This window comes from Dromiciops gliroides, chromosome 1, assembly GCF_019393635.1.
Source record: "Dromiciops gliroides isolate mDroGli1 chromosome 1, mDroGli1.pri, whole genome shotgun sequence".
NCBI lineage: Eukaryota > Metazoa > Chordata > Mammalia > Microbiotheria > Microbiotheriidae > Dromiciops > Dromiciops gliroides.
Genome location: NC_057861.1, coordinates 3198010 through 3220206, shown reverse-complemented (window position 1 = coordinate 3220206; position 22197 = coordinate 3198010). Strand labels below are relative to the sequence as shown.

At 51.9% G+C, this 22197-nt stretch overlaps 1 protein-coding gene across 1 annotated transcript in view; it reads right to left on the bottom strand.

The window, feature by feature from the left end:
* The window catches only part of RTN4R (reticulon 4 receptor), a 114612-nt gene extending 92709 nt beyond the window's left edge, over nt 1-21903 (bottom strand). The window contains 1 exon segment of the mRNA XM_043976648.1: nt 21202-21903. Coding sequence (XP_043832583.1) covers nt 21202-21367 — 166 coding nt within the window. The 5' untranslated portion in view covers nt 21368-21903.
* Between the last annotated feature and the right edge of the window lie 294 nt (nt 21904-22197).

Below are 22197 nucleotides of genomic sequence, written 5' to 3'. Positions count from 1 at the left end.
CAGGACTGAGACCTGGAAGTAGAAAGTCAGCTTGGGGGCCTCTAGCCCAGCAGGCCACGTCACCACTCCAAGCCCCCACCATTCAGAGTCCCTAGAGTTGGGGGAGGGACTTTTCCAGACTCATCCTGAGAGGACCAGCATTGTACTGGAACCCTGGGGACGTTCTTCTGCAGAGAGAGAAGGCAAATGTTCTCACTCCAGTACATCTCATCCTGGCGGCCTCCCTCACTCCCACCTCATCAACTGCCCAAGGGCACCTTCCAAAGATCCTTCTTCAGCCCTAGCCTCTGCTAACATTTCCTACACGGTCTCTAACCAGCTGGCCCCTGATCACCCAAAGTCAGCACATCCAAAAGCTGAGCTCCCATCCCCCCTTCCCAAAGCTGCCCTCTCAGCATCATTTACTGGAAGGGGCTTTAGGGAACATCCTAACCAACCACTTCATTTTAAAGAAGAGTCAGAATTTGAACCCAGGCCCTTGGGCCCAAAGTTCAGCACTATTTCCATAATACCACACTGCATTTGCCTGACATCCCTGGTGCCACCATCTTCCTACTCACCCAACCTCAAAACCTGAGTGTCCTCTTTAATTTCCCTTTCTTCCTGCCCAGTCACCATCACTAAGTCTCAGAGAGATTTCCTGAGCTCTCTTGCTTCCATCCCCTCTGCTCCACTCCCATAGCCACCATCCTCCTCCATGTCCTCAGCACCTCTTGTCTCCTCCCTATTTCCAATAGTCTCCTCACTTCCTGCTTCCTGCCTTCAATCACTTTGTTCGAGCCTCCAGAATCATTTTCTTTGTACACACCTTTGGCAGCGTCACTCCTCTGCTCAAAATTCTGCAGTGGCTCCCCACTGCTCACCGGCAGGCCATCCAGTTCCAATCTGTCTTTCCAGCTCCATCCCCCTACATGCTCACTCTTTGCTCTAAGCTGGCTGTTCTCCTGGCTGTCCTCTGAATGCACCAGGACCACACCTTCATAGAATCCCTGTTCTTCACCTCTGCCCACCCCACCCCCATCCCCAAGAACAGGATAGCTGAAGAAACAAGATTCAGGACAGGGGGCAGACCAGAACTGCCCACCTACAAGTCTACTCTGGTGCCACACCACTTATGCTTATAATGCTCTGATCCTAATAATACCTGCCTGTAACCATGAAGCCTTCCACCCCCGAGGACTGAAAAGTCACTGGAACAAGGGTCAGAAGAACCTGGGGTCTTCTCCTCCTGGCTCCCTCACTAACTTGTTGTGATCCTGGAGCAAGACACTGGACCTGTCTCTATAACATATAGGAGAGCTGGGAGAGGACTGAAATTAGCACGACTGTGAGAACAAGAGAGAGAAGGGCTATGGTGATGGACTCAGGGAGATCAGTAACTGAAAGACCATTCATTGAATGTCCTGGAGGATAGATAAAAAATAATGTGCCTACAAGAATCTATTGAGTACCTACTAGGGGCCAAGACACTGAACTGGGGACAATTGGAACAAGATGTATAAATTATCAGACATGGAAATATAGACTATTTTGACTAGTTTTTATCTGCTGTTCTTTATTATAAAGAACAGTTTCATTTATATTGGGAGGGGGGAGATAAATTCAGAAATGTATGAGATACAACAAGAATGGTCATCAATAAAACTAGCTATAGGTGGTACAGTGGTTAGAGCACTGAACCTGGAATCAGAAAGAACTGAGTTTGAATCCAGCTTCACACAAGTACTAGGTCTGCAACCATGGGCAAGTTATATCCCCTTTGTCAGCCTCAGTTTCCTCCTCTGTAAAATTGAAATAATAATAACACCTACCTCACAGGGTAGGGTGTGAGGAGAAAATAAACTAATATTTGTAAAGTGCTTCGCAGATCGTAAAGCACTATATCAACTCTAGATAATACTTTAAGATGAATTTTAAAAATCAAGAAATCAGATTAGATGACCTTTGCATTCCCTCCTGCCTTTCATGTTTTATGTTCTAAGGTGCACAGTCATGCAATTGCTCCCCCGAGAGTGGTAAGTTAGGGAGCAGTGTGGCTGGGTTAAGGACTGTACGGCATTTTAGAGTAATGTTCTTATTACCCAGCAGGACTACTTCATACTTAGCCAGCCTTTGATCTGAAAAGCCTTGTGTCCTATGACATAGCAAGAGAGCCTCTACTTCATGAGGGCATTGCAAGCCTGTGCTTCTTTAGTTGATATGGCTGAGAAACCCCGGGATGATCTTTTGGATACACCTTTAGAGAAGCCTGATATTGTCCTCTATACAGATAGTTCTTCATTTATGAAAGGTGGGCCACTGAGTATCTGCTAAATCTCATCTATCACATTCCATTATCTTGACACAAAGGACATTTTAATTTTGAAGATCCTCCCCACTCTCTGACATCTCTATTCTATGTTCTAAGGTCTCTTCCAACCCTGAAATTTGATATCATATGTTCTAAAGTCCCTCCCATTTCTGACATTCTATGCTTAAAGCACTATATAAATATTAGCTATGGCTATTATTATTTCAATTGAGATGATTCATCTGCAGAAGAAGGAACATCTCACAAGCCCAGCAAGCAGAGAAGAAATCCCAGAGCCACCCCTAAGTGTTGACAGAAAAACTGCTTATGGGGGGCCACAAGTCCTCTGACCTAGTACCTCTCCTCCCCCCAACCTAAGTGATCATTAGGGAATATCCCCATTCTCTCCTTTGAGTTATAGCATGAAGGCCTTCTCCCTGGGAGAGAGAACACAGTTCGCCATGATCAGGAAGGGAAAGAAGATTAGTTTTTCTGCTCATTCCCAGAGGCAGAAATAGGAGGGGACAGGAGTGGGGAGAGGGAAATGAGGGAAGGGGATGGGGGAGGGGAGGAGTGGACGGAAGACTCCTAAGAGGGCAAATTCAGACTCATTATAAGATCTTCCTGTTAAGCTTCATGGGAATAATGAATTATCAAGTTATGACCCTCAGAATGAGGAGTTCTGTCCCTGGCCAGACCTCATTTTAGAAAGGACATTAATTAATGGGAGGCATCCAAGTAAAGGCAGCCAGGCTGGTGAAGGACCTCAAGTTCCTACAGCAGGAGGAGGAGAAGGAGAAGGAGTAATAGTAGCAATACTTCTAGTAGTACTACTAATAGTAGTAGTAATACTAATACTAGTAGTAGTGGCAGTGGTGGTGGTGGTAGTAATCCTGTCAGTGTGATTATTGTCCCCATTTTTCAAATGAGGAAACTGAGGCTTATAGAGCTAAATGACATGATTAGGGTGACAAAGGTAGTAAATGTCTGAGGCAGGATTTGAACCCAGGCCTCCTGACTCCAAAGCCAGCAGTCTGTCCACTGCATCACCACACTGCATTAAAGATGGGTTGAAGGGGGCAGCTAGGTGGCGCAGTGGATAAAGCACCGGCCCTGGATTCAGGAGTACCTGAGTTCAAATCTGGCCTCAGACACTTGACACTTACTAACTAGCTGTGTGACCCTGGGCAAGTCACTTAACCCCAATTGCCTCACTAAAAAAAAAAAAAGAAGAAGAAAAAAAAAAGATGGGTTGAAGAAACTTGGGCTATTTAGCCTGGAGAAACAAATGTTCAGAGGATACTTTCACCACCTCCAAGTCCCCAGAAGGGCTGTCCTGGAGAAGGGGATGAACCTCATTCTGCGTCAGCCCTAAAGAAGGGATGCCAGAGTTCCCCGTCACTGGAGGTCTTCCCATGGGGGCTGGGTGAGTTCTCAGATATGGGGAAGTCTTCTTCAGGCACAGGTTGGAGTCATTGGCTGCTGAGGTTCCTTCCAAATTCTGAGGCTGACTCTGCAGTTCTGACCTTCAAACAGAGCACATGGACTGCCCCAGGAGGACTAGGAGGAACTCCCCCACGACCCTGTTCCACTCATGTCTCCCATCCCTGTGGAGCCCCAGATCCCTGGCCTTTGCTCTGAAGCCTGTTAGGGTCTTTCCACTACTCCAGGCTGTGCTTTAGCCCCCCTCTTTCACAAAGGGGGGCTCCTGGTTCTGTTTCAACCTCAGTCTGACATTTCTAGCGACATTTTCAGCAAAGAAATAGAGTAATAAATCCAAAGGTTACATTTGCATATTACCTTGTGCTGCTGAAGTTAGCTGAAGTCTCTTCTTCCTTTTGCCCACTAGCAGGTGGGACAAAAACTTTAGGCACCAAAGACTTCTTGGCATGGGCTGCCCTGTCCTTCCTGGTGACTCAGAGCTCCCTCTCCAAGTAGCATCTTTGTCATTTCCCAATTACATAAGAATATGCCTATTTGATAGATCAGGAAACTGAAGTAGAGATCTAGCATCCCCAGCCACACGACTGGACCCAATGAATGAGGATCCTGGGAGCTTGCCCTGTCTCCCCACTCCTAAATACAAAATCATCGAATTTTAGAATCTGATGGGAATTCAGAGGCCATCTAGTTCAACTGACAGGAGAAGCCCAGGGTCTGGACTTGGAACCCCATTGGCATAGGGAAATCCCCTCTACCATTGCAAGACAGCACCTTCTCTGCCGTTTTGGAAAGTAGTTTATAGTTTTTTGCAAGGAAGGTGACTTTCTGTTAGTTGGGGGGAAATTAAGAGGCCTCCAGAGGTTTTGCAGCTTTGGAAGAAGCCTCTGTCCCCACAATCCCCTCCTTCCATTGGTGAGCTCCTCCTAGAACCTCCATTTTGAGGAAATAGCCAAGCCAACCATGCCCCTGGGTGGAGATCCTCTCTTTCCCCCTCCATCCTGCTTTTCTTCTCCCTTTTATAGGTTGTCTTCCCCATCGGCACATCAATTCCTCGAGATTTGGGACTGTCTTTATCTTTGTCTTTTTATTTCCGGTTCTGAGCACTTAATGAATTCTAGTGGTTTGACTTGACTTACAGAGTTGCCTAAAGATAGCAATAGAGATTAACTGGTTCTGAGGGCAGCTAGGTGGCACAGTGGATAGAGCACCAGCCCTGGATTCAGGAAGACCTGAGTTCAAATCTGGACTCAGACACTTGACACTTACTAGCTGTGTGACCCTGGGCAAGTCACTTAACCCTCATTGCCCCTCCAAAAATAAATAAATAATTTTTTTTTAAGAGAGATTAATTGGTTCTGCTTGCCCCCCTCCCAAGGTAGAACAATGGGAGGAGGGGAAGGTGGAGAGCTGATAAGAAGGAGATTCCAACTCAATGTCCAGGAAAGCTTCCTAAGAGAATTGTCTCAACTGCCTTGAGAAGCAGTAAAATTCCCTTCACAGAATGTCTTCTAGTAGAAATCCACTGGCCATTTGGATGAAACATCAGAAAGTGGACTCCTGCTCAGCTCTGGCTTGGCCTCCATGGGCCCCAAGGTCCCTCCCAGCTCAGATAGTCTAGAGTTTCAGGACCTGAGTCAGACAATTAAGTTTCCAAGGATACCACCTGCTCCATGTAACTGATGGAGAAGTACCTTGCACAGCAGCCTTCTCAATCCATTCATTCATGTAACAAATAGAGTCCTCAGACCCCAAGAACAGGGTTTCTTGGGGCTTTTGTTTCTATTGACAGACCAGAACATGAGGCGTCACATTGATTACATATCCCCCCAGAATTGGGGGAAATTTCCTTTGGTTCAACTTGACCCCACAGATACTTGCTACATTGTCACCATGATTGCCCAAGAATGGGGGCTGGGGATAACCAAATGGCAATGAAGAGAGATGCATGGGAGGTGGGGCAGGGGGCAGCAGGGGAACTTGAACAGATTTCAGCACATTCCCCCACAAAGAAACAGGAAAAAATTTGTCCTCAGAGAGACATTGAAGTGGAAAAGGAGATAGGTCAGCCATGGCATGGTATAATAAACCCTGGGCCTTGGGGGGTCAAAAGGCGTGGGTTTAAACTCAGGTTTTGCTTCTTTCTACCCCTGGGACCTTGAGTAAGTCTCTCCATGTCTCCACGTCTATTTCCTCACCTGTAAAATGAGGAGCTCTTTAGACCAGTCTCTTTGGTCCCTTCTAGATCCAAATTCAGAGTGCTGTTGACAGCCGACATCTCACATTGACACCCACTTCCTGGTAAAAACCCATAGGTGGGGCAGCTGGAGGTGCAGTGGATAGAGCACTGGCCCTGGAGTCAGGAGGACCTGAGTTCAAATCCGGCCTCAGACACTTAACACTTACTAGCTGTGTGACCCTGGGCAAGTCACTTAACCCCAATTGCCTCACTAAAAAAAACAAACCAAAAAAAAAAACCAAACCAAAAAACCATAGGAGATGTCCAGTTCAAAAGGTGGATCAGTCTTGAAGGATCAGTGGGAGGCCATGGTTAGCCAAGAACCAGTGGCCAAGAAGAGATCCCTTCATGGAAGAGACAATCGAAGGGCTAAAGTCAATGGTCCAGACCCTGGGCTCAGTACTGAAGATACAAAGATGAAAAAATGGCACCACTCCTGCCCCGAGGGAGATTATGAATTAAGGGAGTGTGAGGTAGAACAGATAAGAATCATACAAGTTAAAATATCATAGGCACATCCTGTAGGTATCTTCAACTTAATTGGCCAAAACAAAACTAAATGCTTGTTGATGGAGCGTCTGAAACATGGGATATGACAAGTACATGGGGGAGAGGTCAAGTCCAACACCCCCAATGCCTGTCTTACACCTCTTCTATGAAGCCTACTCTGACCACCACCACCCCCCTCAGTAGTTAGCACTATCTTAGAACATAGAACATATTCTCTGCTTCCTCAAATTACCTTGTAATTGCTTACCTGTGTAAAGGGTATATCCCTCATTAGAATGGATGTTCCCTGAGGACAGTGTGTCTGGGCTTTTTCCTTTGTATTGCCAGCCCATAGCATAGGATATCTCAAATAGGAAGAGCTTAAGAAATTTTAAAATGTCCATTGCTTGGTTATGAAGCACCCAGTTCTTAGCACAATGCCCACAACCTAGCAGACATTTAAGAAAGCCTCATTGCCTTGACCTGGTGTGTGCGAGCCATTGAGCTCGATGCTGGGAGGGGCACAAAGAGGATATCATTCCTCAGGAAGGAGTTCTTCACCTGGGGACCATGAATTTAGTTTTTTAAAAGATCTTTTGGTCCTGTGTTTCAATATAATTGGTTTCCTTTGCAATCCTACGTGCTTTATTTTCTATACCTGAAAACATTCTGAGAGAGTCCATGGGCTCCACTAGACTTCCAAAAAGGTCTAGGCCACGCAAAAAATGTTTTTTTAAAATCCTAGTCTAGCATATCAATCTTTACTAAGGGCTTTTCTTACACTATTTCCTCATCTATACAGTGATAGACCAGATAACCTTTGAGATCTCTTCCAGCTCTGAATCAACAATCCTAATTCATCGAACCTCTCTAGGCCTCAGTTTCTTCATCTATAAAATAAGAAGGTTGAATCATGTGACCTCTGAGGTCCCTCCTGGCTCCAGATGTATGATCCTGCAAACCTATGAAGCCAGTGAGGTGAATAGTGCAAGAATTATTCTCTCCATTCTACAGAGGAAGAAATTGAGGCTTGGAGAGGTACCGGCATTTATTTGCTCAAGAGTGCACAGTGTTAACCCCAAGTCTTCCAAGTCCAGAGCTTCCTGTGCTTGCTTTCCCAGGTAGGTCATACCCTTGTCCTCAAGGAATTATAGTAATAGAAGGGCAGCCAGGGACTAGAAAGGCAACCAGAGCTAACTCTGACACACGATACCCAATGACTAAGTCATGGTAGACAAGATGCCCAAGTCTGGGGAAATCTGCAGACAGCACACAGTTCCCCAGGCTCCTTTCTTGGGGTCACCAGATTGGAAGGAGAGATACATTTTTAAAAACAACCTTTCAGAAAACCTCCCTAGAAAGCCAGGTGCTGCCTGAATCCCCAAAGCTTCCTGGGCCCAGAAAAAGCCAAAGGTCCCTCAAAGGTCACAGGATGGGAGCCAGCCTCAAACCCCAGCAGCAGCAGCCCCTTCATGTCCCATATCTCAGACAAATGCTCTCCATGCAAAGGTGCAATGGTCCATGAGTGTAGGTCAAGCACTCTGCAGATCTCAGTTGTTCCTATTGCAGCACTGACATTCTGGGGCCCGGGCATTTCCAGCTCTAGGTGCCGGGTCTTTGTACTCATCTCTCCCATCCCACCTGCAGTAGCAACCCCAAGAATAGAGCAGCCCCACCCACACCCACAGCCACCCTGCTCCTCAGGTGGATCCTTTCCTCCATCCCTGAATGCACAATCCCAGGGGGCCCAGGGGCGCCATCAAAGGCCCAGAGTCCTGATATGCCTGCCAGCCTCCCCCAGCTCACAGGGCACCTCCTCTCTCCTCTCCCCAGGAAACCACACCTTAATTTCACCTCTCCAGGAAATAAGGCACTTCCTCCACTCAGAGCTCCCCAGACTCTTCACCAGCCCTTCTCCAACTCCCTTTTTTGTGGAGGGTAGGAAAGGGAGACAGCGAGGAAGCCCTCAATTCCCTCTACTGATCTAGATCCTGCATTCAATTCCCTCTACTGATCTAGATCCTGCATTCAACTGCAACCTCTTGTCTTAGAGAGTTTTGCCTGGAGCACTGAGTAGTTACACGACTTGGCTCAGATCACACAGTTTGTGACTCGAACACAGGTTGTCCTGACTCAGGGGCCATCCCAACATGAGGATGCTCATGTTGCATCTCATGCTTGCCATGTGCTATTGGTTTTTTGTTTGTTTGTTTGTTTGTTTTGTTTTGTTTATTTTTTTTAGTGAGGCAATTGGGGTTAAGTGACTTGCCCAGGGTCACACAGCTAGTAAGTATTAAGTGTCTGAGGCCGGATTTGAACCCAGGTACTCCTGACTCCAGGGCCGGTGCTCTATCCACTGCGCCACCTAGCTGCCCCTCCATGTGCTATTGTTATCAGCAGTAACAGTTGCCTATGTTGGTGGCTTATCCCCACACTAGACTATAAGCACCTGAGGGCAGGGACTAAATCTCATATCTCACCCAGCATCAAGCACAGTGCTTTACACACAGTAGGCTCTTGACAAATGTTTTAGGAGGGAAGAAGGGAGGGAGGGAGGGGGGAAGGAAGCTCAGCCCGGGATCTGAGTGCTAAACAAAAGCCTGGCCTTTGAAGGCAAAAGAAATCAGTTGCCTCTTAAGGCTCTCTGGGTGTGGAAAGTACGAGCATGGTTTTTGATGAGCAAAGACTGAAGTCTCAGCAGCCTTCAGCACAAACAGCTCCCTGGTGGTAACCAGCTCTGAAAGAGGCATCTGGCGGGCCTGCAAATGGACTCAGCAGGAAGAAGAGCGGCCAGGCCTCCCCCACTCCTGAATCACCTTCTGCGGAGGCGGACCTGGCCATGAGCATTGCTCTGAGAGGGGAGGGCAGGTAAAGGGGCAGTGGTCACCAACAGGGACCCAGCAGAGCCTTCCAATGGAACTAGAGCAGAGGTAGAGGTGGCATGAAATCCAATTGGCCAGGCTTGCCCTGCTGGGCAGCCCTCTGACCCTGGAGTCTCCCTTCCCCCTCCAGAGGCTCCCTGGATGACCAGCCTTTGCCGAGGTAACTGGAACCCCAGAGCTGGAAGCAATCTCTTAGGGCACCTCAACTCACCTCCCACCAGTGCAAGAACCCCAGACCCAGGCCTGCAGGTGTCCCATTCACTCTTTCACTCCACAAAACTCTGTTTAGTCCTTCCTCTATGGAATCTTCTCTTCCCAACTCTACAGACTTGTCCATCATCTGTACTGTCCATCTTGGGTCAGAGACTAGAGTCCAACCTTCCATCAAAGCTCATGGGAAATAGGAACCAGGGAAATCTAGGGCTGCCTCTCAAGGAAACCCCCCAGAGAGATACAACTTTGGGGGGGCGATGTAAAGTCCTACACTTGGGTCCATAAAATCAATTTCCTAAGTGCAAATGGAAAGGGCATGGCTAGACCCAGTACTTATGAAAAGTACCTGGAGGTCTTGGTAGCCCAAGGTGAGTATAAGTTCAATATAGTAGCCAGATAAGTCCATCTGATCTTAAACTTCATTACGACTCCACATGAAGACATTCACATCTAGGGAAGTAACAGTCCAAGGGTGCTCCTTGGTCAGATCAGTGCTGGACTTGGAGTCAGGAAGACTGGGGGTTAGATTTGACATCCTTGAAGCTCCCCTCCAGGACTTAACCAATGAGCCTCTGAAGATGTCTTCTGCAGTGTTGGGGGCCATGGTTTAGGAAGGATAAGCTGAGATGACACCATTGACTTATCCACGTTCAAAGAGAGGCAAGCATTGGAGATTCTGCCATAGGCGGCAAATTAATGGGCGTGATAACTGCCTAAGAGTACCTGAAGGTCTGTCATGTGGCAGAGAGGTCAGCCTGATGTGCTCGGCCCCAGGGGCAAGAACAGGGGACAGTGGGACAGGTCTCAAAGACATATTTAGGTTTGATTTCTGGGAGGAACCTTCTCACTTTCAGAATGACATCAATGGGCTATCCTGGGAGATAGTGAGCTCCCTGTCACTAGAGGTCTTCAAGCATGGGCCAGCCATGTTGTAGAAATTATCTGAGGTCTCACCCTTCAAGCTCTGAGATTCTGTGGTGATCGATAGTGCCAGCCACCCCTGAGCTCCCAACACCCAAAGACTGTGGAGTTTCACAGGAAGAAAGGGAGAATGGAAGTGTGAATTCCCAATGATCACCCTCACCCTGCAGAGACTAAAGTGGGTCACCGCGTCTGTTTTATCAGGGCAGCTGGACCTGGGTGCCAATAGCAAGAGAGCTAGCCTCCCTGAGGGGGGCCAAAAAACCCCTTTCTTAGGCCTCCAGCCAGAGCAACCATAGGTACCCAAAACCATCTGCTCTTTGAAAGGTGAAGGAAATCTACAGTGAAAGACTGAGGGAGGAAGCAGGACTCTTGGGAGCCTGAGTCCTGCTTCACTCACTGAACAAAGGAAAGAAAGAGAGAGAGAAAGAGGGGGAAGAAGAGGGAGAGTGGGAAAGAGTAAACTAGAATAAGATAGGGAAAGAGGGGAGAGAGGAAGAGAATAAAGAAGAAAACGGAAGGAATAGAAAGAGAATTAAAGAGAGAGGGAAAGGAGAGAGGGAGAAAAAGAAAAAGGTAGGTGAGAGGGGAATGGCAAGAAATAGGGAGAGGAAAGAGGAGAAGGAGGGAGGGAAACATGAGGGACGATGGGGCCCCAAGCCTTGGGTCCATTAGGGGGTGACCTTTGCCTCCTGCCCAACCACATAAAAGGTTCTATGAGCCTGATCCTGAGAAGGTGTCCTGAGCCACCATGAGGATGCCAGCCAGCCTGCCCCCCATTCCCCCTCCCAGGCCTTCAGGCAGCTTTCCAAACTCTAAGGCGCCATGAAGCATTCAATTTGGGAGAGTCTAGTGCTCAGCACTTTGTATTTATTACTATACCTTTCTCTACGGGGCCCCAAGTCCACATGGAGGCCAGCTCACCAGCCCCTGGCACTGGCATGGGCAGCTCAAGTCCTAACCAGCCCTCCCAAGGAGGAGTCAGAGATGAACTCCAGCACCCGCACCAAGCAGAGTTTCCGTTTATTAAGTGCCCTCACATCCATCCTCTTGAGGGATCTTCACCACATTTTACAGAGGGGGAAACTGAGGCCCAGAGAGGGGAAGCAAATGGCTCAATGTTATATAGCTTGTGAGGGTGAGGCAAGCTGGGATGCAAACCTGGAATCTGACCAAGAATTTCCTCCCCAGTATCCCTGACAAGCGGTCAACCACCTGGAAGCCAAGGACCTGGTAAGAGAGGAAGAGGAAATAAGCATTCATTCAGCTCCTGCTACATGCCCGACACTGAACTAGGCTCCTTATAAATGTTATCTCACGTGATCCCCATTTTACAGATGAGGACACTAAAGCAGGCAGAGGTGAAATGACTTGCCCAAGGTCACACAGGTAGGAAGTGTCTGAGGGTGGATTTGAACTCAGGTCATCCTAACTCCAGCCCCAGGGTTCCATCCACTGCACCACCGGCTGTGCCCCAAAGCAGCGCCTCCACCTTCGGGACAGCTCTCCTTGTGAGGATGTTCCTCCTGACATCCGTGCTCTGGGGCCAATCAGGACAGGGCTCATTTCTCCTCCATTGGCAGGCCTTTGGATGCTCCAAGACAGATGGTGTATTCCCCCTGAGTCTTCTCCAGCTCCTTTAACAAACTCCAGGGGAACACTGAGGCAGGGTAGCAATGGCTCCCGACTGCAGCAACAGGCACAAGACCAGGAGCCCTGGACCCACTCAGACAGTGCCCTGAAAGACTTCTCTCCTTCCCCAGATGCTTCCATAACACATCTGCATATGTCCTCCAAGCTTATTACGTTTGGAAAGGAAGGCTGGAGTCAGATGGGGAAAGGAGAGGGAGGGAAGGAGGGAGAGAGGGAAGAGAGATAAACAGAAGTAGAGCAAGATAGAGGGAGGGAGAGAAAGAAAGAGACAGAGGAAAGGAAGGAAGAGACAGGAAAGGAGGAGAGTGAAGGGAAGACAGAGAGGGAGGGTGGGAGAGAGAGGAGTGAGAGTGCTAGTGCATTTAATAATCACTAAGTGAGAGGCATTCTTCTAAGAGCTGTGACGCTGATACAAGCAAGATGGTCCCTACCCTCAGGGGACTTACACACATTCTAATGGGGGGGAAGATGACACCTAGACTTACCAGACCTGGAAAGCAGGAGAGATGGGGATGGGGAGGGTGAAAAAGTCCAGAATCAGGAGCAGAGCTGGAAAAGTGGTGAGCACAGACATGTCGGTCGTGGGCAGTAATTCACCAGTCAGAAGAGGGGCCACAGGGTGGTGGATTAGTCCATAAACATCTAGTAAGTGCCTACGAGGTACCAGTCTCTGTGCTAAGCACTGGGAATACTCAAGAAGCAGAAGATAGTGCCTGCCCTCAAGGAGCTTACAATCTCACAGGGCAAAGAACATGCAAACAAATCTATAATGATCACAAGGGGAGGGCACTGGAATGAGAAGGGGCTGGGAAAGGAGTCGTGCAGAAGGTGGGATCTGAACTAGGACTGGAAGGAGGCCCGGGAAGGCCAGGGGGCAGAGATGAGGAGGGAGGCCATCCCAGTCTTCCCCATCCTATTGTCCGCAATCCCATGATCCTCAGATGTGCAGAGGACCCAACTACCCCAATGATAGGCTCGCACATGTGTGTGCACATGTGGACATGCACATGCATGCGATGCACCTGTGCACGACAAGCACATGATATATGCATGTGTTCCATGTTCGTGTCTGTACGTGTGCGCATGACACATGTATGCCTATATTCATACATGTGCATATCTACACAGCTATGTGTATGCTCACACATTCCTGTACAGACACACACATACTTGTTTGCACACATAGAATGAGCAGAAACAGAAAAGTTCACACCTCAGTATGCTCGTCCAGGCTTCAATTCTGTTTAGTCCAATCCAATCCACCAAACATGTATTAAGTGCTTCCCATGTCCCTTTGTCCATGCTGGGGCTCCCTCAGGGAGCCAGGAATCTAAAGTGGGCACCACACTCTTCGCGGCTCTATGCCTTCCTTCTTTCTCCCCCTCTGAGGGCTCTGCACTGTCCCCAGTCTCCCCTTGGGGAGCTGAGGAGGGGAAGGAAGAGTGGGGAGGGGAGGGAGCAGGCCCCAGGGAGAAGGCGCGGCAGCCTTGGGAGCCACTTTCCCAAGTCTATAGGTTTTCAAAGGTAAGACCCTTTGAAGGTAACAATTTTGCAGACTGGTAAAAATTGGCTGCGGATCAGCGGGTACAGATCCCCGATTCGTCTCAGCAGACATCTATTAATCACCTCCCGGGCATCCAGACTGGTGCTGGGCACTGGCCTTGCAAAGGAAGGAACATAGAGACTTAACTCCCAAGGAATCCAAGGCTAGCCTCTGAGGGGGCTCTGACAGGCAGAGGACAATGGCACAAGGCAGAGGGAAGACCTGGATTTGTGTTGCTGAGTAATGTGAGGAGCCAAGGAGCATCTCGTCTGAGCAGGAGGTGGGTAGCAAGGAGGGCTTCCTGGAGGAGGGGGCCTTGGAGGAAAGGAAGGACTCAGGTAGAGAAGGAGTCAAAAGGGGAAGGTCATTCCAGATGGGGGAGGGGGACCTTCCAGAGCACAGGCCAGAAGGCCATCAACATATCAGATCAAAGAGCATTTCTTAGGTGCCTACTATGAGCAAGGCACAGTCTGGGCACTGGGAACACCAGGATAAGAAATGAAAAGGCGGGTTTGGCCAAAGTCTATCACCCTTAGGGAAGTTTGATGAGAAAAAGCTGGAGAGTCGCAGCTTGAAGACTCCATTTATTCACCTGTAAAGTGGGAGCGATAAGCACCTATCTCAAATGAGACCATGAATGTAAAATACTTTATAAACATTGAGGCCATGTAAATGTCAGCCCCTTCTGTTATTATTACTCCTTTATCCTGAAGGGAGTCACAAAAGACACTTGAAGCAGGGAGGGGAAATGACAAGTCAGACCCGAGCGCCTGGGAATGAATGACTAGGAGTCCGGCCACTGAGGAGGGGTGGGTTGGACAGGGCAGAGGCTGGAGGCAGGGAGAACAATTAAGAGGCTGTTGGGGTGGTCCAGAGCTGAGGGGAGGGGGCCATGAGCTAACCCTAGGAGTGGGGGGATAGGTAAAATTGCCCCCTTTACCCTAGGTCCTGAGCCTGGCCCCTCCCACCCCCAGTTCACCAACCTCAGCACCCCCTGCCCCACTCCCAGGGAAGCCCTGGGCAGCTGGGAGACATCTACCACAGAAAAATGAACCCTTTGCAAAACATCAGGGGAGGCCCTGGACCCAAAGGGCCTCCCCGAAGAGATGCTTTGGGGGAGGGGAAGCCAAGCTCCGATTTCAGAAAACTCGTCTTCTCCCAGTCCACAGAGGAAAGTGCCCCTACCCCACTTAAAGCGACACCCCAGGATAGGGGAGTCCAAGGATCCCTGGCTCTATCCATCCACCAGTAAGGGGGTAAGGGAGATCCCCAGAGAAAGAAAAAGGAAAACTGAAAAATGGAGAGACAGAAAGAGAGGCCAAAGAAGGAGAAAGGCAGATACATAGGAGAGGGGAAAATGAGGGAGAGAGACAGAAAGGATGAGGAAAGGAGAGGTCGAGGAAGGAGAGAGGCAGACAGAGAGGAAAGGGGGGGAATGGACAAGAGAACCACAGAGACAAAGAGAGCCAGGGGCAGGCAGGGAGAATGAGGCATAATGCACACCCACTTAGACATACATACATCAGGTTCCCAACCAAAACAAACCGGGAAGTGTGGAGTGCCTAGCCCGGAGAGGATTGTCCACAGGATGACTGGCAGGTGGATATGGGGTGTTCGGGAGGAAGATGGGGCATCAGACTGGCTCCTCAGAGCAGGCAGGGACTGGCTGTGGGCTGAGGAAGTGCCCGACTCCATTCTCTGAACTCCCTTTCAGCCCCCGAAGCCGCCTGCCTGCCTGCCTGCTGGGACACCCTCATGGCCCCTGGCCATGGAGAGCTGGCCCTTATCCTTAGGGGACTTTTAGCCCCTTATCCTTCAGGGAGCCCTGACCTCCCACTCTTGGGGAGCCTCGACTCAGAGCCCAGGAGTTCCCCCTTGGCCCACTGGCAGCCGCTCTGAGAATCCGTGTGCATGTGTGCGCACGCGTGTGTGTGGTCTCAGCTCAATGCCTATTTTTAACTGTCACACACACATGCAATTATTTCATTGATTTGATTTATTTAAAATGTGCCTTCTCCTCCTCCAGCCCTGGGTTTCGAGGCCGAGGCTGATTATAGCCTGCCCTGCTCCCTCCCTCTCCCCCTCCCTGCACAGACAATACTCTTCCGGCTTTCTCTCCCAGCAGACAGATGGTAAGGGATCCCAGGCAGTAGAGAGCATACCTAGCACAGACCAGGGGTCACATGTGAAGTTGGCTTTAAATTGGAGGGGTCCTCAAGGGGCCCTCCCTCATCTTACAGAGGGAGCCTGGGGCCCTACAGGGGAAGAGACTTGCCTATTCTACCACCAAGAAGTGAAAGGTTAAGATTTGAACCCGGTCCCTCCCCACCCTAGTACCCGAGTGCACACCAATATTTCATGATGTCATAGAGCACAGCGTGCCAGAACCGAGGACCCCAGACTAGTCAATGAGCCAGAATGGTGCCCTGCACCCGACACTTCATCTCTAAGCTCCCTTCTCAGCCCCCACGCCTAGAATAAAAACCCTCTTCAAAGCCACCTCTACAAATGCAAGTCATCATTCAAGGCTCAATCCAGGTACCCCTCGTCACCCTGCCCCCAAACCCTCACCTTCTCTGGGCTATGTGAATCCACTTGCCCATAAAGATGTTGCTTCGTGTTGTGTCTTCTTTCACAACACCCACCGCGCCGCGTGCGCACATATGCCCTAACCCCAGGAGAACGCCCGCTTTAGTTTTGTGTACTACAGGACGGTACGGGGAGGCTGGCATGGAGCAGACCCTCAGTAAATGACCATAGAATGTTGGCCTGGAGACTGCTGGCCATGGCAACGACTCGCCCACCATCCCTGCCTCTCACACTTCCCTTGTAGATGACGCCCCCAAGTCACCCAGCAAGCCATCGGCAGAGGCAGCGCCTGAAGCCAAGCCACATCTCTAGAGACAGACACCTCGGAGGCCACCCAGCCCAGCCCCACGCATAAGGAAGCCTGAGCCCAGGGAGCTGCAATGATGTGCCCAAGGTCGCAGTGGTTGGCAGCGTCAGAGGCAGACCATCTCGGAGATGTGGGGGCTGGGGGGAGGGCAGGGAGGCTCTGCCCTGAGAGGGTCAACGGCTCTCTCCTCCAACCCCCAGCAGCCCACCGAGACACACGTGCGCACATCCCGGAGCGAGCAACTTCCTGTTCTGGTGTTCATTCCCTGCTCTGCAAAGCAGAGATTCACACTCCAGCTCCCTTGCTGCTCTCAGTCCCAGGATCTCGTGGGTCCCAGGAATTGTTTAAGACAAGCACCTTCTGGCTCGGCAGCTCAACCCAGAAAACCCAATGTAGGACCAGGCTAGCCAGGCTCTCAAATTAGAAGGCTGCAGGTGAAGCTCTTTTCCTCCCTCCCCTTCCTCCCTCCCAGAGCCCGCTGCTGGGCTGAGACATGGTGAAACCCAACACCCCCCTAGCCAGTCCATTACGGGCTGTCTGCCAGGTGCCAGGCACCAGGCACCATCAAGGTGGGCTGCCTCTGTCTGCCGCAGGCTGCAGCCGCAGAGCACACACCCAGGCTGCTAAGTGGAGATTGTTATTGAGGGCGAGAAAGGCGAGGGGGGTAAAGAATGGGAAAGGAACTCCTGGAGAGGCAGAAAGAAGGCCCGGTTCCGGCCGGCTAACAGCGGCCAGGTGGCTCCCCAGGCTGGGGGAGCTCCCCCCCACGCTCCCTGTGCCTGGGCGGAGAGCTGGGAATGAAGTTCCCCCATCTCCGGAGGCCAGGAGGTGCTCGGCTGCTGCTCTGAGGCCCCCGGTGGAAGAACAAGGGGAATAGCAGGGGGAGCTGAGGGGGTGAATGTGGCTGAGAGCAAGGGCAGGTGCAAGCCCAGGAGTGGAACTCGGAGGGAGATTGTGTGCATGCTGCTGTGGGGCTGTATCCCCTCAGAGCTGTGGGGCATAGAATCATGGAAGAGGATCACACAGAACCTTAGAACACAGAATGTCAGAGCTACACAGAACCTTAGAACACAGAATGTCAGAGCTACAAGGGACCTTAGAACACAGAATGTCAGGGCTAGAAGGGACCTTAGAACACAGAATGTCAGAGCTAGAAGGGACCTTAGAACAGAGAAAGTCAGAGCTGGGAGACCCCTTAGAATATCAAATACCAGGGCTGGAGAGGGGTAATAGAACAGGCCATGTCAGCGGCAGCTAGGTGGCGAAGTGGATAAAAGCACTGGCCCTGGATTCGAAAGGATCTGAGTTCAATCTGACCTCAGACACTTGACACATACTTTGTGACCCCAGGCAAGTCACTTAACCCCTCACTAGCCCCCCCCCCCAAAAAAGAACAGAGAATGTCAGAGATGAGGACCTTGGAACAGAGAAACAGGAATATCAGCACTTGGAGGGGCATTAGAGCAAGAAGTCAGATCTGGTTAAAGATGTTAGAACCCTTTGAATCCATACCTCTCATTCTTGAGATGAGAGAAAAAAGCACAGAGAAGGGGCCCAACCTCACGCAGATGGCAAGAACCCTAACCAGGACCTGGATCACTGTGGCTTCAGTTCAGTGTTCTAACTGTAGGAACCTAACAGTTCCTGACACCCTAGTCAGGTGGGAGGCCAGGAGGCAGGTGTTAGACAGAAGATGAAGCAGAGATGGAGGGATGGAGAGGGGAGTCCTCCCCAACTATAGAGATAAGTGGAGGGGGAGGGGCATATTAAGAGTGTGTGCATGTATGTGGTAGGGGGGAGGGAAAGGAAAGGAGGAAGAAGGAAAGAAGAGAGGGATCTTGGTTTGGAAGCTGCTAGGGGCTTTGCATCACAAGGATAGTGTAAAGAGCATGACATATGGAGCTTCGGAGGAGGGGGGGGGGAGCCGAGGCAGGATGTATACTCATCAGGAAAGCCCCAAACCCTGTGCTTTGAAACGTTTGTCTCAAATAAGACAACAGAATGCACAGCTAGAAGGGACACGAAGTCATCTAAGTCAAAATCCTCATTTTACAGAGGGAGAAACTGAGGCCCAGAGAGAGGAAGGGACTCCCTCAGAGGGACACAGCCAGTCCGTGGCAGAGTCGGAGCCCAGGTCCTCACCAGAAGCCAGGCAAGGTGCCGCCTCTCCTCTATCGTTTGCCATTCAGAATAGAACCAGCTGAAGACTGATTTCTTACAACCTTTGCATTGTGTACTATCACGCTGGCACACACCAATAAGTGGAACTGGTGAAGGAGGAGGAGGAGGAGGAAGGGAGAGAGGCCAAGCCCTCCAGAGTCCAAGGCAGACTAGACTAGCTCCAGAACACCCTCAGCCCCAGGTTCTCACAGCCCGATGAAGAGCTGGACTCTGCCCCCCCCTTCCCCACCCCTACATGGTCCTGCCCACTCTCCACTCGGCGTATGCACAGCCCCATGTAGCTGCTGCAGAATCCGGACTCTCCCTAATGCATGACACCCCCCTCAGGAGTGGGCACTGGGCATCTCTCTCTCTCTCTCTCTCTCAGCAGCCTGGCAAGCCACTGGGGACAATGCAAGTCTGCCAGCAGTCAGCCTGAGAAGAAGCCTCCACCCTTCTCATCGGAGTCTCCTCCAACCATCCTCCCCCAGCAGGAGAGGTCACATGGGGGTCCTGCTTGACAGAAGAAGGCCAATTCTCCCCTCCTCTCCCCTTCTCTCCTCTCTCTCTTCTCTTCTCCTCTCCTCTCTCTCCCACCCGTAGCTTCTCTGCCCAGAGATAACCAGTCTCAACCCTTTCCAGGCCAGCCCAGGGGGCCAATGGAGGCAGGAGCACCCCCTGCAAGCCTCTCCAGGTTCTAGGTCCCTTCCCCCCTCCCACATACCCTCTCCAAGCTCAGGGAGCCAAATGCCTAGGAAACCACCAAATGAGATTGATTCCAGAAGGAAAAGGCAGAAGCCTAGGGAGTTCCTGGTGCAATTTCAGGGTGAGTTTCAGCCTCATACCTTTGAAATAAGCCAGCAGGACTTTCCTGGAAGAAGTCCTAAGACTGAGGCCCCTGGTGCAGGAATCATGGCCCGATCCTGCTCTCCAGCGCCTGCTGGTTCCAATAGACTCAACCCATTAACCCCTTCATTGAAAGGGAGAGGGATACCTCCCCCTCCACAAAGCTAATCACTGCCTGGCCCCTGGGGCTTCTTCTGCCCTCTCTCCCCATTTAGGCATCACTGACAAGGAAGAGGGGAAGGAGAAGGAGGAAAAGAGCTAAGGAAGAAGAGGAGAAAGGAGAAGAGAAAGAGAGGAAAGAGATGGGAGGGAGAGAAAGGGAAGAGGGGAGGGAGAGAAAGAAGAGGAAGAGGAGAAAGGGAAGTAGAGAAGGGAGAAGTGGAGGAGAGGGAAGAAGAAAAGGGGGGGAGAAAGAGAAGAAAAAAGGGGGGGAAAGGGGGGAGGGGAGAGGAGGAGAGCAAGAGAAGAACAATCATGCAAAGACCCAGACATCACCAGCCTGCTTCTTGAGAGGCAGAAGGGCCAGGGCCCAGCACCAACAGAGAGAACGCGAGCAAGCTGGACTCTGCCAGTCCAAGCGAGTGACCCCAGTTCATCTCACTTGGCTACCGCAACCGCAAACCGCACCCACCCCCCCTGGCGGCCCGCAGCCCCCTCTGGGCCCTGCGCGCCGCCACCCTCTCCTCTCTCTCCTCTCTCTCTCTCTCTCTCTCTCTCTCTCTTCTCTCTCTCTCTCTCTCTCTCTCTCTCTCCTCTCTCTCTCTCTCTCTCTCTCTCAGCAGCCTCTCCCTTCTTCCCATCCAGCTATTTGACCAAAGCTTCGGCAAACTTCGGCGAGCAGAGAACTTTGCCTGCCTGCCTGCCTATGTGCCTACCTGCGCCGCCGCACCTCTACCCACTTCTTCCTCTCTCCCCAACGCTCCCCTACCCGGCCCCCGACGCCCACCCCACCCCGACTGCCCCAGGCTGGACTTGTGGCTGGAATTCGGGAGGAAGCGAGAGGCACCACCCCCTCCCCTCACCCCCACCTCCAGCACAATCCCTGTCCCTGTCCCTGTCCCTGTCCCTGTCCCAGCTTGGCCCAGCCCCAGCCTTAGCCCCGTCCCGCTTTCAGCTGCCAGCCCTAGCCGCGTCCCAGAGCCGGCTGCAGCCTCGGTCCCTGTCTAACCCAGCCTCAATCCCATGCCTCGCACCAAGCGATCCCCTTTCCCGTGTCCCAGGCCCAGCTATTGCCGTACCCCCCCACACACACACACACACAACCAGGGGTCTTCTCCTTGTGCTTGGGCTTCTGCCTCTCCCAGACCCGGCCTCTGCCCCAAACCCAGCACCAGCCCCTGCCTCCACCTCGTCTTTGCCTCAGTCTCAGCTCCAATACCAGGCAGGGACTCGGCCGGTCTCAGCCCCAGTGCTGTCCCAGGACTAGGACGCCCCCATCCCCAAGCTGGCACTGCGGAGCCCAGCGGGCGTGCACATGGGAGGGGGCCGGGCCCTAGGTCCCCGCCCCCGGGTCTAGGTCCGCTTGCCTGGCCCAGCCAGGGCGCGCCCCATCCCTCCTCTCCTCTGTCCCTCCATCCCTCGGTCTATGCCTCCTCGCTGCCTCCCCCTCAGGTTCCTGGGCTCACTCACCTCCGGCAAACGCCCTCTTCATCTTAGGGCCGGGGCGGCGGCGCGGCTGGGGCAGAAGGTCCGTCCGTCCGGCCGCTGCGGGGGCCCGGCGCCGGGCACGTGGGGGCCCGCGGGGGCCACTGGGCGGGCGAAGGAGGCGCAGCCGCCCCGGGCCGGGGGTCCGCATCCAGGCTCCGGCTCCGGCGGCCTGCTCCCGCGGCGGGAGGGAAAGAGGAAGGCACGGAGGGACCGAGGGAACGGAAGAGGGATGCAGAGAGGGATGCAGCGAGCAAGGAAAGGATGGAGGCACCGAGGGATGAAGGGGAGGGAGAGGAGGGGAGGGGGCGCAGTGACCCTCAGCCCTGGCCGAGTCGCGGCCGAAGCTCCGCTCCCGCTTCCCAGGGGAGACGCAGGGGGAGGGGGGTCCGTCGGTCTATGTGCTCGTCGGACTTCCTGTCCGTCTCTTGGTGGGTGGCTCGAGTGTCCAGGTGAGCGGGGGCTGGGGCCGGGCGCGGCGGGCGGGCGGGCGGGGACGCGCGGCGATGGATGCGGGCTCCTAGCCGGGCTGGAGAGGGGATGAATGTTTTATGGGATCATGTGGTTTGACGTGAGAAGAATCCGCCTGGATCGGATTTACCGGCTGGAGGAGGAAGAGAGGGAGAGAGAGAGAGAGAGAGAGAGAGAGAGAGAGAGAGAGAGAGAGAGAGAGAGAGGGACGGGAGGAGGGGAGAGGAAGGGAGGGAGAGGAAGGGAGGGAGAGGAAGGGAGAGAGAGAGAGAGAGAGAGAGAGAGAGAGAGAGAGAGAGAGAGAGAGAGAGAGAGAGAGAGAAGAGGAGAGAGTAGAGAAGGGGGACAGAAAGGGAGGAGGGAGAGAGGAGGGGGAGGGGAGAGAGGGAGGGGCACGGGAAGTGGGGAAAAGGGAGGGAAGGGAGAGGGAGGAAGAGGGAGGGGTGGAGGGAAGGAGAGAGAAGTGAGAGGGAAAAGAGATCGAGACAGAGACACAAAGAGAGAAAGGGA